Raw genomic sequence first — 17,192 nt, forward strand, 5'->3', positions numbered from 1 at the left:
GAGTGACCATCGGGTTCTTGGTCACCTCCCTGACCAAGGCCCTTCCCCTCTGATTGCTCAGTTTGGCCGGGTGGTCAGCTCTAGGAAGAGCTTTGGTGGTTCCAAACTTCTTCCATTTAAGAATGATGGAGGCCACTGTGTTCTTGGGGACCTTCAATGCTGCAGAATATTTTTGGTACCCTTCCCCAGATCTGTACCTCAACACAATCCTGTCTCTGAGCTCTACGGACAATTCCTTCGACCTCATGGCTTGGTTTTTGCTCTGACATGCACTGTCAACTGTGGGACCTTATATAGACAGGTGTGTGCCTTTTCAAATCATGTCCAATCAATTGAATTTACCACAGGTGGACTCCAATCAAGTTGTAGAAACAGCTCAAGGATGATCAATGGAAACAGGATGCACCTGAGCTCAATTTCGAGTCTCATAGAAAAGGGGCTGAATACTTATGTAAATAAGCTATTTCTGTTTTTATTTTTAACAAATTTGCAAAAATATCTAAAAACCTGTTTTCACTTTTGTCATTATGGGGTATTGTGAGTAAATTGTTGAGGATTTCTATTTATTTAATCCATTTTAGAATAAGGCTGTAATGTAACAAAATGTGTAAAAAGTGAAGGGGTCTGAATACTTTCCGAATACACTAAGTCAAATTCACTTGGAACATTTCTATTTCCCAACTAAATATGCTATTTATCCGACAGGCTATCCATAAATGAACGCAAATAACTCGGATGCCTCACATGGGTCGAGACAGAGCCATATCTTGTCTAGATGGCTCTGGTTCAGTACAGCAACTAACCAAACCATCCACACAGGTTGACAGAAACATAATATAATCTCTTTTTTCCATGGCGTGAGTAAATGACAGGCAGCTCTTTACAAACTCAAAAGCAACATACATACAGTAGACTATCTAGTCTTCATTTTCTTTTTATAATAGTCAACACCTTTTCTTATGTAAATGGAAAGGCAAGTTTTTCAGAGGTCGTAAATGAACTTTCAGAGCCTATGATACCTTTTTAGAGCCTATTCTACAGTCAATTTGTCATTATGGCAGCTGACACATCTCTACACAGCATTGATATAAGGAGTTTTTAGAGATAACTTGGCATGTTCTCTTCTATAACAGAATCCCAGACCTCCAACCGCCCTTCAAGTCCTCAGACCTTCTGATTGCTCTCATAGAAGAGTCATATTAACTGGGTTGTCAATACTCGTCGAGTGGCATCATGTAACGTACCCTATTCCAGAAGCTCGAGTTGGGCAGCGTCGACCCCCGCCTTCCCTTCTGCCACCTTAAAGGGGCACTCTTGTGGAATAGGTGCTGCAGGCAGGGGAGCAGGTGTGTGTAGTCCCCCTCCCCCATATCCCCCAGCTGGATGAGGAGAACACTCATTGCACTGTGGACCAGAGCCTGGTGGAGACCCACCTGACAGTCATAGTCTTCTGCTGGGGTTAGTGAGGATGAGTAGCCCCACTGGCCCCCTGACCCTTGACCTCCCGATCCTGAGCCTGACCCTGAGTTTGAGCTGGGGGTCAGGATCAATGTTCCCTCTAAGCTATGGCAAAGTTGATACTGTGAGATTTCAAAACGTTTAAAACCCTGACTAGAGAGAGACTGTAAACAAATACAACAAATACAACATGTTTAAGTTCTTACTCAGCACTGTCAACACTTTGTGTTCAACATTTTTATAAGCCATAATATGCGCATTCTTCCTATTTCCACTCAGCGCTACAACAAGCACTGCAGCAGTAATGAATGAGTAGGAAAGTGTATTTATAGGCTTGTGTTGTTGTTATTATTAGCTTGGGTCATTTTTAATATCTATGAATATTTCACTTTCTCTGTTCATAGGAGTAACAATATTAATTTGTGCATGAGGCAGAAATAATGGGTGCGACTCAAGTTTCGCCATCAGCTGGAAGACGGTATCCCTTTTTGGTCAGTGTCAGTGGAGGAAAGGGAAAGCGGAGGGATGTTGAGAGGTGGACACTCAGTCTGCTGCTCTCTCCCTCCGCTGAGACTGACCATCAGATGCAGGCACCATCAGCCCAGTAAAATAAAAAGCTAATTATTTAAATGTATGCTCACTCAGCTGTGCTTCACAAGTAATACAACAATGGATCTATTACCAGTGTGATCATATAGACTACCTCAAATTCAGAAATCTAATTTAAAAAAATGTCCGGAACAAGAATGCATTGGCAGGGCAATTCAAGCAAAGCCAATATGCGGTGATAAAGTATTGGGCCTATAGCTTACTGCAAAAACCTCATTGCTACAGTACTGCTTTTAATTTGTTAATGTTGAATAGGATTACGTTTTTTAAATCATGTAAAAACAAATCTGAGCGGTAGATCTCGGCTTGCATTTTGACTCAAAGTGATCTTGACTCAGAAAAGGTTGGTGACCACTGTTCTAGGTTTTTCCCTGTTAACACTATCAACGTTTCCCTTTACTGTGGCAATTGTGATTGAATCAACGCAATATTAGCCACTTTCAATATACCATACCAAAACAAAACAGTATAGCCTATATGCAAATAGACCATTGCCATATTTGTCTTAAAGTGGAAGTGTTGTATTTTGAGACAGGCTTGAATCTAAGTTGCCAATAGGTAGAGGGTAGCATAATTAGTCTGATTCTCAGTATGGTAAGAATATTGGATTTTATTTTGAAAGGTGGTTTCTTGCATCAAACAACATAACAACATTTTCAGTCACCTCCTTGTCTGAAGGACGTGGATAAACAGGTTAATGTCAAGCCCTGCATGTTTATTTTCAAAAGTGTCATGAAATGTACGCCTACATTGAACACCACACATTGGCTGCTACTGTAGGCTGAATGATAGAACAGCTATTTCCATGTTAAAATGTTATGGGATGTATTTTCTCCATTGTTTTTGATGGTAGGCCACTCTGGTAGGCCTACATAATGATCAAATAGCCACAGTAGCCTACTTGACCACTGTCTCAAACTGTAACTTAAAGCGGGTTCAGCCTCAGTGTTCACAATAAACGCACACTGGAAGTTGCACAACATTTTCACAAAGTTCAAGTTTGCGCTCAGCAGACCTGAAATTTGCTCAGTGCCTACATATTTTTGAGGGAACTTTGGTCAGGATGACCATCAGCCTCCTGTTTAGCCACATGCAGGCCTCCACTAGCTCCAAGCAGTCTGGGGACACAACAGAAGAGCGGGAGAAGCTAATGTTTTACTTAAGTACTGTTTATTACTTCTAAATGTTCCTCTTAAAGGGCAGGGTACTGTCTAAATGAACCAACCTATTCCATGTAAGTCGTCTCTGCCGTTGATGAAGAGTCTGAAGCCACACTTCTGCTCCAGGACAGTGGGCAGAATGCTGCTCACAAATTGACACACTTTCTCCTCCATGCCTTTGTCTACACCATCCATCTGGTAGACAACGTAAGCATCATAGACTTCCCCATCTGAGAACACAGACAAAGAGGAGGTTTCTGTCAAACCTTAGCATGAAAAGAGTGGATTCTAGAGATTTTATTAAATTTGAACTGAAATATAGTTTTTCTTTGTTTTATAAATGGCCAATTTGTTCTACACTAGCAGTGGGATTGACCCCAGATGGGACCTGCTGAGAAGAGCAGACTTACGCTTTGAACACACGACTGCCTCATTGCGCAAAATAGTATGCAGCATCATCTAGATATGTGTGCAACAAAAGTTCAACATTCACCTTCTGCTACCATTTCTGTCAACTTGTTTACGCATACAGTTTGACGCATACGTTCGATAAATCCAACGTATGCACCACACAGAACGCACTGCAACTGCCTCTGCAACGGAATGCTGCAAGGCAAACGCAGCGTTCCATTGGAAATAAATGTACTTCTTGTGTACCAAAATGCAACAACACAGTCAGTGTGTTCGAAGCATTAGCCTACTGCAGACTACTGCATTGCACAATGAGAGGGACCGACTGAGACATTTACTGTACAGTACAAGGTTAGAGTGCCTCCGTGTGGTGTAACTTAGAACTACATGTAGTAACATTTTTATATGGCTCCCAATACTATACCGGCATAGGCTGAATAAGCATTCATGTACAATGAAATGTGTATATAAAATAGCATCAGTAAACTTCAGTTTGTGGACTAAATCATCTTTATTTATTTATTTATTTTTGGAAGGGGGGGGGGTTAGATCAGCTTTAATATTGCAGATAGATTGTAACTTCCATCGTAGTAATTGTCTGCATCACTTCCAATCCTCCATGTTTTTTTTCTCTCGCAAATATACACACACACACACACACACACACACACACACACACACACACACATATATACATACATACATATAAATACATATACATACATATTAGGCCTCTACTTCCAGCTTATACATACTATACAAATTTTATGGACACAGTCAATTTTACAATAATTATATTTTGTTTGTTTTTACTCCTGAACTTCCTCAACCTCTCCGATCATTTTCATGATGTCCATCCGGTTTGCTTCTATATGCCATATATTTCTAACTGTGCTCTTTCACAAAAGCTCTCAACTTATAACCTATATACTTATTATGGACACAGTATGCTTTACATTAGTTATCTTGTTGTTATTAGTTGTTGTTAGTTGTTATTAGTCCCATCCTTCAGCTCCATTCAACACCTCCCATCTATCTCTTAACACCATCCATATTGGATTTCTATTTGCCATATGCTTTTCAACTGCACTGTGATGTTTCACAAAAGTTCTGAACCCTTCTATTCTCATTGTTCCTACAGATTGTAAATTGAAATTTATTTTTTTGCTAAAAGTATTATTATATTATTGATCGATTGACTATGACTTTTCAGATCACCCAGTAGGGCTACTGTATCTGCAGGGTTAGCTCCAGGTAAATATTGCAATCCTTCAGCCATTCCTGGACCTGTGACCAAAAACAAGCTACACATTTAATATTGTTTTGGTCTGGCTTGCCGTTCCAAATAAAATGTAATCTTTTTTTCTCATATAATTAAAAAAACTGTTCGCTAGGCGTAGGCAAGACCATAAGCAAATCCGTAAACTGGGATAATACTAAAGAGTTAATCAGGGTGATTTTTCCACAAATAGACAGGTATTCACCTTTCCATGGTAGCAAGATCTTATCTATTTTTGCTAACTTTCTATAAAGATTTATTGGAGTGAGATCATTTATTTCATTTGGGATATGTATTCCGAGTATATCCACATCACCATCAGACCATTTTATTGGTAAACTACATGGTAAAGTAAAGATTGTATTTTTTTGTGATCCAATACGTAATATAGTACATTTATCATAATTTGGTTGTAATCCAGAGCGGTTAGAAAATGTATCTAGATTCTCTATGAGGCTGTGGAGGGATTCAAGTTGTGGATTTAAAAGAAAACATGAATCATCAGCGTACAATGACACCTTTGTTTTTAAGCCCTGGATTTCTAATCCCTTGATGTTATTGTTAGATCTGATTTTAATAGCGAACATTTCGATGGCCATAATAAATAGATATGCCGATAGTGGACAACCTTGTTTTACTCCTCTTGACAGTTTAAAACTTTCGGAGAAATAGCCATTATTTACTATTTTATACCTAGGGTTACTATACATGATTTTAACCCATTTTATAAGAGATACTCCAAAATTGAAATGCTCCAGGCATTTATATATAAACCCCAGTCGTACTTTATCAAATGCCTTTTCAAAGTCTGCTATGAATAGCAGGCCTTGTTTCCCAGATTTTTCATAAGGTAAGATTTTTTGTAAGGGGGCCTATCCTGTTTCAGTAATAATGAAATCCGACCTTCTTCTTGAGTGTCAGATAATCTACCATTTACATAGGAGTGGTTAAAACATGCTAATAACGGTCCTCTGAGTATATCAAAAAAGGTTTGGTATACCTCGACTGGTATGCTATCCAACACTGGAGTTTTCCCGGACTTAAAGTCTTTAATTGCTCTGTAATTTCACCTTCACATGAGTCTTTCTGTATGGCTGTTAATTTTACATTATCAATAGAAAAAAAATCAGTTAGAGGAGATTAAGGCAACTGAAACTAAAACTACTTTGCTTCCTCCTTCAAAATATAATTTGGTGAATCATGGGTGACTTCGTCATTTGTAACCAGTTTCCGTAAATTCTTTTTGGTAGCATTTCTATGTTGAAGATTTAAAAATAATTTGGTGAATTTTTCCCCATATTCCATCCAGTTTGCTTAATTTTTTATAATATATTACACTTGATCTTTCTTGAATAAGTTTCTCAATTTATTTTTGTTTTTCCTCTAATTTATTCTGAGCCTCTATGTTACACTTTTTATTGCTATCTATCTGTTCTGTTAGACCTTCTATTTACTTTGTTAGTATGGACTCTTCATTTCTTTTGTTTTTAAGATGAGTTCTGAATTGCATGGCCTCTAAAGGCACATTTAAAAGTGTCCCATACAATAAGGGGATTTGCTGTGTTTTGTCGGAAAAAATCAGTTATAAATTCCTCAGTCCTAGTTAAAAACAAGTTATCATCCTATAGGCTTTGATTACATTTCCAATATCCTCGCCCACGTGGAAATTCAGTAAGAGTAATGTATATGCCAACTATATGATAGTCTGACCGCATTCTGTCCCCTATCAACACTTTTTAAACATTTGGTGCCAACGAGAATGACATAAGATAGAAGTCAAGACGACTAGCTTGATTGAGTCTCCGCCATGTACAGTTGAAGTCGGAAGTTTACATACACTTAGGTTGGAGTCATTAAAAGTTGTTTTTCAACCACTCCACAAATTTCTTGTTAACAAACTATAGTTTTGGCAAGTCGGTTAGGACATTTACTTTGTGCATGACACAAGTAATTTTTCCAACAATTGTTTACAGACAGATTATTTAACTTATAATTCACTGTATCACAATTCCAGTGGGTCAGAAGTTTACATACACTAAGTTTACATACACTAAATCCCAGAACAACAGCAAAGGACCTTGTGAAGATGCTGGAGGAAACAGGTACAAAAGTATCTATATCCACAGTAAAACGAGTCCTATATTGACATAACCTGAAAGGCCGCTCAGCAAGAAAGAAGCCATTGCGCCAAAACCGCCATAGAAAAGCCAAACTATGGTTTGCAACTGCACATGAGAACAAAGATCATACTTTTTGGAGAAATGTCCTCTGGTCCGATGAAACAAAAATAGAACTGTTTGGCCATAATGACCATCGTTATGTTTGGTGGAAAAAGGGGGTGGCTTGCAAGCCAAAGAACACCATCCCAACCGTGAAGCACAGGGGTGGCAGCATCATGCTGTGGGGTTGCTTTGCTGCAGGAGGGACTGGTGCACAAAATACATGGCGTCATGAGGAAGGAAAATTATGTGGATATATTGAAGCAACATCTCAAGACATCAGTCAGGAAGTTAAAGCTTGGTTGCAAATGGGTCTTCCAAATGGACAATGACCCCAAGCATACTTCCAAAGTTGTGGCAAAATAGCTTAAGAACAACAAAGTCAATGTATTGGAGTGGCCATCACAAAGCCCTGACCTCAATCCTATAGAACATTTGTGGGCAGAACTGAAAAAGCATGTGCGAGCAAGGAGGCCTACAAACCTGACTCAGGTTCACCAGCTCTGTCAGGAGGAATGGGCCAAAATTCACCCAACTTATTGTGGGAAGCTTGTGGAAGGCTACCTGAAATGTTTGACCCAAGTTACACAATTTAAAGGCAATGCTACCAAATACTAATTGAGTGTATGTAAACTTCTGACCCACTGGGAATGTGATGAAAGAAATAAAAGCTGAAATAAATAATTCTCTCTACTATTATTCTGACATTTCACATTCTTAAAATAAAGTGGTGATCCTAACTGACCTAAGACAGTGTCAGAACGCTGATTGTAGATGTGGTGCAGGGAATCAAGCGCAGGAACAAGGGTGTTCGTCAACAGACTTTAGTAATCCAAAATAGTAACTCCAAACAGGTGAATAGCCAACCCAACCGGGAGGCATGAACAAATTACGCACACACACAACAGTGCGTAAAACAAGAAAAGGCGCACGCAGTGCGGACTCTCGACACAAACAACACGAGAGAGAAAAACCATCAACAGCAACAGCTGACATAACAATCACACATAACACCTGCCCCAACACACGATAACTAAATAGGAAACAAAATCAAACACTAACAAGGGACAGGTGTACAAACAGACAAAACCAAACAAACATGAAACATCGAACGGTGGCAGCTAGTACTCCGGGGACGACGACCGCCGAAGCCTGCCCGAACAAGGAGGAGGAGCAGCCTCGGCCGAAACCGTGACAGTACCCCCCCCTTGACGCGCGGCTCCAGCCGTGCGCCGATCCCGGCCTCGGGGACGACCAGGACGACGCGGAGCAGGGCGCGTAGGATGACCCCGATGGAACTCGGTCAGCAGGGACTGGTCTAATATGTCCCTCCTCGGCACCCAACACCGCTCCTCCGGGCCGTACCCCTCCCACTCCACGAGATATTGGAGACCCCCCATCCGGCGTCTCGAATCAAGGATGGACCTCACAGTGTACGCCGGAGCCCCCTCGATGTCCAACGGGGGCGGAGGAGTCTCTTCTATCTCATAGTCCTGGAGTGGACCAGCTACCACCGGCCTGAGGAGAGACACATGGAACGAGGGGTTAATATTCCTGTAATCAATAGGCAGTTCTAACCTGTAACACACCTCGTTCAACCTCCTCAGGACTTTGAATGGCCCCACAAACCGCCGACCCAGCTTCCGGCAGGGCAGGCGGAGGGGCAGGTTTCTGGTCGAGAGCCAGACTCGATCTCCAGGTGCGTACACAGGCCCCTCACTGCGGTGGAGATCGGCGCTCGTCTTATGCCGACGGATGGCCCGCTGCAGATGAACGTGGGCAGCGTTCCATGTCTCCTCCGAGCGCCGCACCCACTCATCCACCGCAGGGGCCTCGATCTGGCTCTCGTGCCAAGGTGCCAGAACCGGCTGGTACCCTAACACACACTGGAAAGGGGTTAGTTGGGTGGAGGAGTGGCGGAGAGAGTTCTGTGCCATCTCGGCCCAAGGAGCGTATCTCGCCCACTCCTCCGGCCGGCCCTGGCAATAAGACCTCAGAAACCTACCCACATCCTGGTTAACACGTTCAACCTGCCCATTACTCTCCGGGTGGTAACCCGAGGTAAGGCTCACCGAAACCCCCAACCGTTCCATAAACGCTCTCCACACTCTGGAGGTGAACTGGGGGCCTCGATCAGACACTATATCCTCGGGTACCCCGTAATGCCGGAAGACATGGGTAAACAGAGCCTCAGCGGTCTGTAGGGCAGTAGGTAGACCCGGCATGGGAAGGAGACGACAGGCCTTCGAGAACCAATCCACAACGACCAGGATGGTAGTATTCCCCTGTGAGGGGGGAAGGTCTGTAACAAAATCCACCGAGAGGTGGGACCAGGGTCGTTGTGGAACGGGCAGGGGTTGTAGCTTACCCCTGGGCAAATGTCTGGGCGCCTTACACTGGGCACACACCGAACAGGAGGATACATAAATCCTCACATCCCTGTCTAACGTTGGCCACCAGTACTTAGTGCTAAGGCAGTGAACTGTCCGGCCGATACCTGGATGTCCAGAGGAGGGGGACGTATGAGCCCAATAAATGAGGCGATCGCGTACCTCGAGCGGAACGTACGTCCGACCCACTGGACACTGTGGAGGACTTGGGTCGGTGCGTAACGCCCGCTCGATCTCGGCATCGACCTCCCATACCACCGGTGCAACCAGACAAGACTTTGGTAGTATGGGAGTGGGCTCAACGGACCTCTCCTCCGTGTCATACCGCCGAGAAAGGGCATCTGCCTTCCCGTTCTGGGACCCAGGGATGTAAGTGATTTTAAACACAAACCGGGCTAGAAACATAGTCCAGCGGGCCTGGCGAGGATTCAGTCTCCTAGCTGCCCGGATGTATTCCAGGTTACGGTGGTCAGTTAGAATGAGGAAAGGGTGTTGAGCCCCCTCAAGCCAATGCCTCCACACCTTTAGGGCCTGTACCACGGCTAACAGCCCCCTGTCCCCTACGTCATAATTCCGCTCCGCCGGACTGAGCTTCTTAGAATAAAAAGCACAGGGGCGGAGTTTAGGTGGTGTGCCAGACCGTTGTGAGAGAACGGCCCCAATACCGGCCTCGGACGCGTCTACCTCTACCTGGAAAGGTAAAGCGGGATCCGGATGCGCCAACACCGGCGCTGAGGTAAACAGGTCCTTCAGTTTCCCAAAAGCCCTGTCCGCCTCAGCTGACCACCGCAAGCGCACCGGACCCCCCTTCAACAGAGACGTTATGGGAGCTGCCACCTGTCCAAAACCCCGGATAAACCTCCGGTAATAATTCGCAAAACCCAAGAACTGTTGCACCTCTTTCACAGTGGTTGGGGTTTGCCAATTACGCACAGCTGACACCCGGTCAACCTCCATCTTCACCCCTGCCGCAGACAACTGATAACCCAAAAAGGAGACCGACTTCTGAAAGAACAGACATTTCTCTGCCTTGACATATAGGTCATGCTCCAACAGCCTCCTCAACACTCGGCGCACCAGGGCTACATGCTCTGCTCGGGTAGAACTGTACACCAGAATATCGTCTATGTACACGACTACTCCCTGTCCCTGCATGTCCCGGAAAATCTAATCGACGAAGGATTGGAAGACTGAGGGAGCATTCATTAACCCATATGGCATGACGAGATACTCGTAATGTCCGGAGGTCGTGCTAAACGCTGTCTTCCATTCATCGCCCTCTTTAATGCGCACCAAGTTATATGTGCTCCTGAGATCCAATTTTGTGAAGAACTGAGCACCGTGTAATGACTCCGTCATAGTCGCAATCAGAGGGAGTGGATAGCTGTACTTCACCGTAATCTGATTGAGACCGCGGTAATCAATACACGGGCGCAGACCTCCATCTTTTTTCTTCACAAAAAAGAAGCTTGAGGAAGCGGGTGAAGTGGAGGCCCGTATGTATCCCTGTCTCAGAGACTCGGCGATGTAAGTTTCCATTGCCTTCCTCTCCTCTTGAGACAAGGGATACACATGGCTCCGCGGGAGGGCTGCTCCTGACTGGAGATCTATCGCACAATCCCCCTGTCTATGAGGCAGCAGCTGCGCCGCCCTAGTCTTACTAAACACCAGTTTCAAATCCTCATACTCCGGGGGAATATGCAGTGCTGGCATTAGATTCGGACTTTCCACCGAGGTCGCCCCTATGGAAACACCCAGACACAGCCCCTCACACTGAGCAGACCACCCTTTAAGAGCTTTCTCTCGCCACGAAATAGTAGGGTCATGGGTAATCAACCAGGGAAGCCCCAGCACCACCGGATACGCAGGAGAGTCAATCAGATAGAGCTGAATCGTCTCCTCATGACCCCCCTGCGCCACCATCTTAAGGGGCGCTGTGACCTCCCTAATCAACCCAGATCCTAACGGACGGCTATCTAGGGCATGTACAGGGAAAGGCTTATCAACGGGAAGGAGAGGAATCCCTAACTCTACACAGAACTGGCGATCTACAAAATTCCCAGCTGCGCCTGAATCTACTAGCGCCTTATGCTGGGAACGAGGTGCAACCTGTGGAAAACAAACAGGCAAGGTTATGTGAACGACAGAAAGCTCTGGGTAAGTAGGGCGCCTACTCACCTGGGGGGACTCCCCAATGCGTGGCCTGCCTTCACCCCCACCGGGGGACCTTCCCCAACACCTAGCCGCGGTGTGCCCTCCACGGCCACAGTTAGTGCAGGGAACGGCCCCCCTCGGGTTCCTACTCCTCCGTTCTCTAGCGCCAGCACCCCCGAGCTCCATAGGGCTCGGCTCGGAGGTGCTGGAGGGTGAAATGGGCGACCCCCACCCGGGACGTCCACGGGTGGCGAGCAGGGTGTCCAGCCGAATGGCCATGTCGACCAGTTGGTCAAACGACAACGTGGTATCCCTGCACGCCAACTCTCTCTGGACGTCCTCCCGGAGGCTGCAGCGGAAGTGGTCTATGAGGGCCCGCTCATTCCACCCTGCATCTGCCGCTAGAGTCCGGAACTCCAGAGCAAAATCCTGGGCGCTCCTCATCCCCTGTCGGAGGTAGAACAGACGCTCCCCCGCCGCCTTCCCTTCTGGTGGATGGTCAAACACGGCACGGAAGCGGCGGGAGAACTCCGCATAGGTAATGGTAGCGGCGTCCATTCTCCTCCATTCGGCGTTGGCCCACTCCAACGCCTTGCCGGTGAGACAGGAGATGAGGGCGGAGACGCTCTCGTGTCCCGAGGGCGCCGGGTGTACGGTGGCGAGGTAGAGCTCCACTTGCAGCAGGAACCCTTGACACCCGGCAGCAGAGCCGTCGTACGCCCTCGGGAGCGAGAGCCGAATCCCACTGGTTTCCGGAAGGTGGACAGGAGGACTGACCGATGGGGATGGTCCGGTAGGTGGGGGCGTGGGTACCCCGCTGCTTTCCCATCGGTGGAGAGTGTTCATCACCCGATCCAGGGCGTGACCGATCTGGTTGATCCTGTCCTCCTGCCCACGAAGACGGTCCTCCATGATCTCTGTTGGCGCGGTTGCTCCTGCTGATTCCATGGTGTGATGTGTGATTCTGTCAGAACGCTGAGTGTGGATGTGGTGCAGGGAATCAAGCGCAGGAACAAGGGTGTTCGTCAACAGACTTTAGTAATCCAAAATAGTAACTCCAAACAGGTGAATAGCCAACCCAACCGGGAGGCATGAACAAATTACGCACACACACAACAGTGCGTAAAACAAGAAAAGGCGCACGCAGTGCGGACTCTCGACACAAACAACACGAGAGAGAAAAACCATCAACAGCAACAGCTGACATAACAATCACACATAACACCTGCCCCAACACACGATAACTAAATAGGAAACAAAATCAAACACTAACAAGGGACAGGTGTACAAACAGACAAAACCAAACAAACATGAAACATCGAACGGTGGCAGCTAGTACTCCGGGGACGACGACCGCCGAAGTCTGCCCGAACAAGGAGGAGGAGCAGCCTCGGCCGAAACCGTGACAGACAGGGAATTTTTACTAGGTTTAAATGTCAGAAATTGTGAAAAACTGAGTTTAAATGTATTTGGCTAAGGTGTATGTAAACTTCCGACTTCAACTGTATATTTCACTAGGTCAGGATATTTAAGCCTTCATATATCTACTAGTTCTAATGTATCCATGACATTCATGATTTCCTTAAGAGCATGAGGGTGATAGTTTGTAGTGTGATTTCCTTTACGGTTCATTGAGCTATTTAAAACAGTATTATCATCTCCCACCATAATAATAGAGTCTTGTATTGCTTGCAGGGTTGATAATTTATAATATATATTGTCAAAGAAGTGTGGATCATCATTATTTGGTCCGTAAAGGTTAATGAGCCATATCTGTTTATGGTCCAATAACATATTTAAAATCACCCATCTACCTTGCGGATCTGTTTGGACAATTTGCACATTCAGATCGAAATTACTGTTAATTAATATCATCACCCCTTTTGAGTTTCTTTGCCCATGGGAGAAGTATATTTCACCCCCCCAGTCCTTCATCTAGAACTTCATCTAGAATTGTTCAATGAGTTTCCTGTAAACAATAGATATTATATTCCTTCTCTTTGAGCCATGTAAATATTCTTCTTCTTTTGTTATTATCTGCTAAGCCATTACAATTATAACTGGCTATACTTATTTCACCACTTACCATAATGAGATACAAGTTTCAAATCTATTTATCATAATATATGTTTGTAAATTTACCAATACAAAAACCATAGTGATTGAGTGTCCATATAGCTGTACCATGATATTTGCATTGATAGTAAGTAACCCTCCAATTGTTCTCCACTATTGGACTAAATATTCTTACCCTCAGAACAACCATAGTGTTTGAAAACCCCACTGAAGAGGAGAGCCAGATCAATGGCAAACGCCTTGACGACCACAGCAGCCAACAAGAGGAAGAGCAGCAGACCACACATACACCCACCATCAACATAGACTCTGTGGGAGGAAGACACAACACTAACAACGTTAGAGAAAGAGAGAGAATGAGTGCATATGTGTGATTTTGTGTGTCCATGCTTGTTTGTGTGATATGTGGATGAGTGTCTGAGTGTGTTTGTGTGACGTGTGTGTAGCCTATGTGCGCAGGTTGAGGTGCACATATGTGTTTCCACTAACCTTTTGGCTTGAGAGACACCACTGCAGATATCCATTTCTGGTCGTTCATGGCCACACACTTGAACTGTGACTGGTGGTCCATCATAGTCACTGTGTCTATGGTCAAGATAGCCATGAAGATACTCCGCCTTTGAGATATCTCCACCTCGCTACAGTAACAAATACACACAGAACATTCACACATTAGTGAATTATCAATAGTGAATCTGAGGTCTTGTTTCAAGGAAGTGTGTCAACTCTGTTGCCTTGTTCTAAAAAACAAGTGTGTGCGCGTGTGCTTGTGTGTGTGCATCAATATGTGAGTGCATGTATGTGTGTACCTATTCAATTTCACTCAGTAGACTTGCTGCTGCGAGCACACTTTCTCTCCATTCATCTCCCACCACAGGTGACAGTTGTCTTCGATGTTCTGCCCACAAAACACTTCAAACTTCAACTTCTTAGTGGTGCCTATGAAGAACGAGAGATACTGTGAAGACAGAGATATACCGGGCAAACCAAATCAAGCACAACACAAGTATTTGAAAGTATTTAAGCCAGGTGTGATCCCTACACAGGTCAGTGGTCTCTGTGCTTCAGTCTCTAGGCAGGTTGAGCTGAGGAGGAGGAGTGGTATAGGGAGCTGAAGGAGACAAACACACAGTTTAGTCAGAAAGATACATTTGGATACTTTCAAAACGTTTTTTGCTGCAAAGGCCACTCGTGATATGAGGGTTAGTTTTGGTCTAACTTTTGATCCTGTTCTTTTTAAATGTGAAATGTAGCCTAATGTACTGTTTGTGTTTCCACGTTTTTGATTTTATTTGTAAAATTGCTGACCCTGCTGCTATCTTGGATGAGGTCTCTTTATCTCAATAAAGATTCAATCAAATAAATCAAATGCTGAGCAGATTGACAGAGCTGTCATCAAGCCACAGCCTACTTACCTTGGACCTTCAGTCTCCTGAATGCAGACGTGTTGAGGACCCTCCCACTGTGCTCCCACGTGCACATATACGCATAGATGCCCTCATCTGCTTTGGAAGCGCTGTCCGCACACATCATTCTTACTCTCGTTTGTAATGAGACTGAAATTCTGAAATTAAAGACAAAACAGCAGACAAACGTTTTATACTCAAGTAGTAGTAAGACACCTGATTCCACTAATCAAGAGCTTGATGATGAGTTGGGTGTTAGTACTGGGCTAGAACAAAACATGTTCAACCCTTAGGAGCTTTAGGACAGGAGTTGAGAACCAATGGTACATAGTCTTGCAGGATTGAGGTTTGTGTTAGCATTCCGGTCATGTTCAGTACCTTATACCAGGTCAAATGTCCTTTCCCATTCTGGCACAATTGTTCCATGCAGTCAGGACATGGGATAGCGATGTTATCTGCTGACTATGAGATATCGCTGAACGGTTGGGCTTTGACCACAATCACAAACATGAGACAGGTGTCTGCTGCCTTCCTCCTGGAGCATAGATAAATATCTACAGTGTACAGGCTATCAAAAATATACACCCACACAGTACTGAGTAGTACTGACCAGAGTCGTTGATTGCCAGTGGGAGGAAGAAGAGCACCAGTCCATGATGATGCACACGCTCTTCCTCAGAGGACAGGAGCTCCTGGGTTCCGTTTCTGTACCAGGTAAACTCAGTCAGACTACCCCAATCCAACTCACTCAGGTCATGGAAGGCTGGCAAACTAAGGGTCTCCCCCTCTATCATATAATATGTGGTTTCGTCCCCCTCAAATGGCTTAAATGGGGATTCTGCCAAATATGAACATACATTACCTAAAGTTACATGTGAAGGAAAAGGGGTTTATTGTTCAAGGTACAATATGTTCAATATGCCTTGTAATAATAGGACATACAGTGCATTCGGAAAGTATTCAGACCCATTGACTTTTTCCACATTTTGTTACGTTACAGCCTTATTCTAAAATTGATTAAATTGGGTTTTTTCCTCATCAATCTACACACAATACCCCATAACGACAAACCTGAACCTTCGCCCCAGTCTGAGGTCCTGAGCACTCTGGAGCAGGTTTTCATCAAGGATCTCTCTGTACTTTGCTCCTTTCATCTTTCCCTTGATCCTGACTAGTCTCCTAGTCCCTGCCGTTGAAAAACATCCCCACCGTATGATGCTGCCACCACCATGCTTCATCGTAGAGATGGTGCCAGGTTTCCTCCAGACGTGACGCTTGGCATTCAGAACAGAGAATCTTGTTTCTCATGGTCTGAGAGTCTTTAGGTGCCTTTTGACAAACTCCATGTGGGCTGTCAAGTGCCTTTTACTGAGGAGTGGCTTCCGTTCGGCCACTCTACCAAAAAGGCCTGATTGGTGGAGTGCTGCAGAGATGGTTGTCCTTCTGTAAGGTTCTCCCATCTCCACAGAGGAACTCAGGAGCTCTGTCAGAGTGACCATCGGGTTCTTGGTCACCTCCCTGACCAAGGCGATTCTCCCCCGATTGCTCAGCTTGGCCAGGCGACCAGCTCTAGGAAGAGTCTTGGTGGTTCCAAACTTCTTCCATTTAAGAATGATGGAGGCCACTGTGTTCTTGGGGACTTCAATGCTGCAGACATTTTCTGGTACCCTTCCCCAGATCTGTGCCTCCACACGATCCTGTCTCGGAGCTCTACGGACAATTCCTTCAACCTCATGGCTTGGTTTTTGCTCTGACATGCACTGTCAACTGTGGGACCTTATATAGACAGGTGTGTGCCTTTCCAAATCATGTCCAATCAATTGAATTTACCACAGGTGGACTCCAAGCAAGTTGTAAAAACATCTCAAGGATGATCAATGGAAACAGGATGCACTTGAGCTTAATTTCAAGGCTCATAGCAAAGGGTCTGAATACTTATGTAAATAAGGTATTTCTGTTTTTTTTTTTTCGCTTTGTTATTATTGAGTATTGTGTTTAGATTGATGAGGACATTTTTTTATTTAATACAT

General features: G+C 44.8%; 1 protein-coding gene across 1 annotated transcript; it reads right to left on the reverse strand.

Moving 5' to 3' along the window:
• Window positions 1-1,211: 1,211 nt before the first annotated feature.
• LOC311129201 (interleukin-1 receptor-like 1) lies at window positions 1,212-15,289 on the reverse strand (the record flags this gene model as incomplete). The annotated part of the gene is made up of 7 exons (XM_084161507.1): window positions 1,212-1,516; window positions 3,105-3,185; window positions 3,293-3,457; window positions 13,932-14,065; window positions 14,246-14,394; window positions 14,607-14,695; window positions 15,172-15,289. The coding sequence occupies 7 exons, from the start codon at window positions 15,287-15,289 to the stop codon at window positions 1,212-1,214; spliced, it is 1,041 nt and encodes a 346-aa protein (XP_084017633.1).
• Window positions 15,290-17,192: the final 1,903 nt, after the last annotated feature.

The sequence above is a fragment of the Coregonus lavaretus genome (assembly GCF_964263955.1).
Source record: "Coregonus lavaretus genome assembly, chromosome: 5".
Classification (NCBI taxonomy): domain Eukaryota; kingdom Metazoa; phylum Chordata; class Actinopteri; order Salmoniformes; family Salmonidae; genus Coregonus; species Coregonus lavaretus.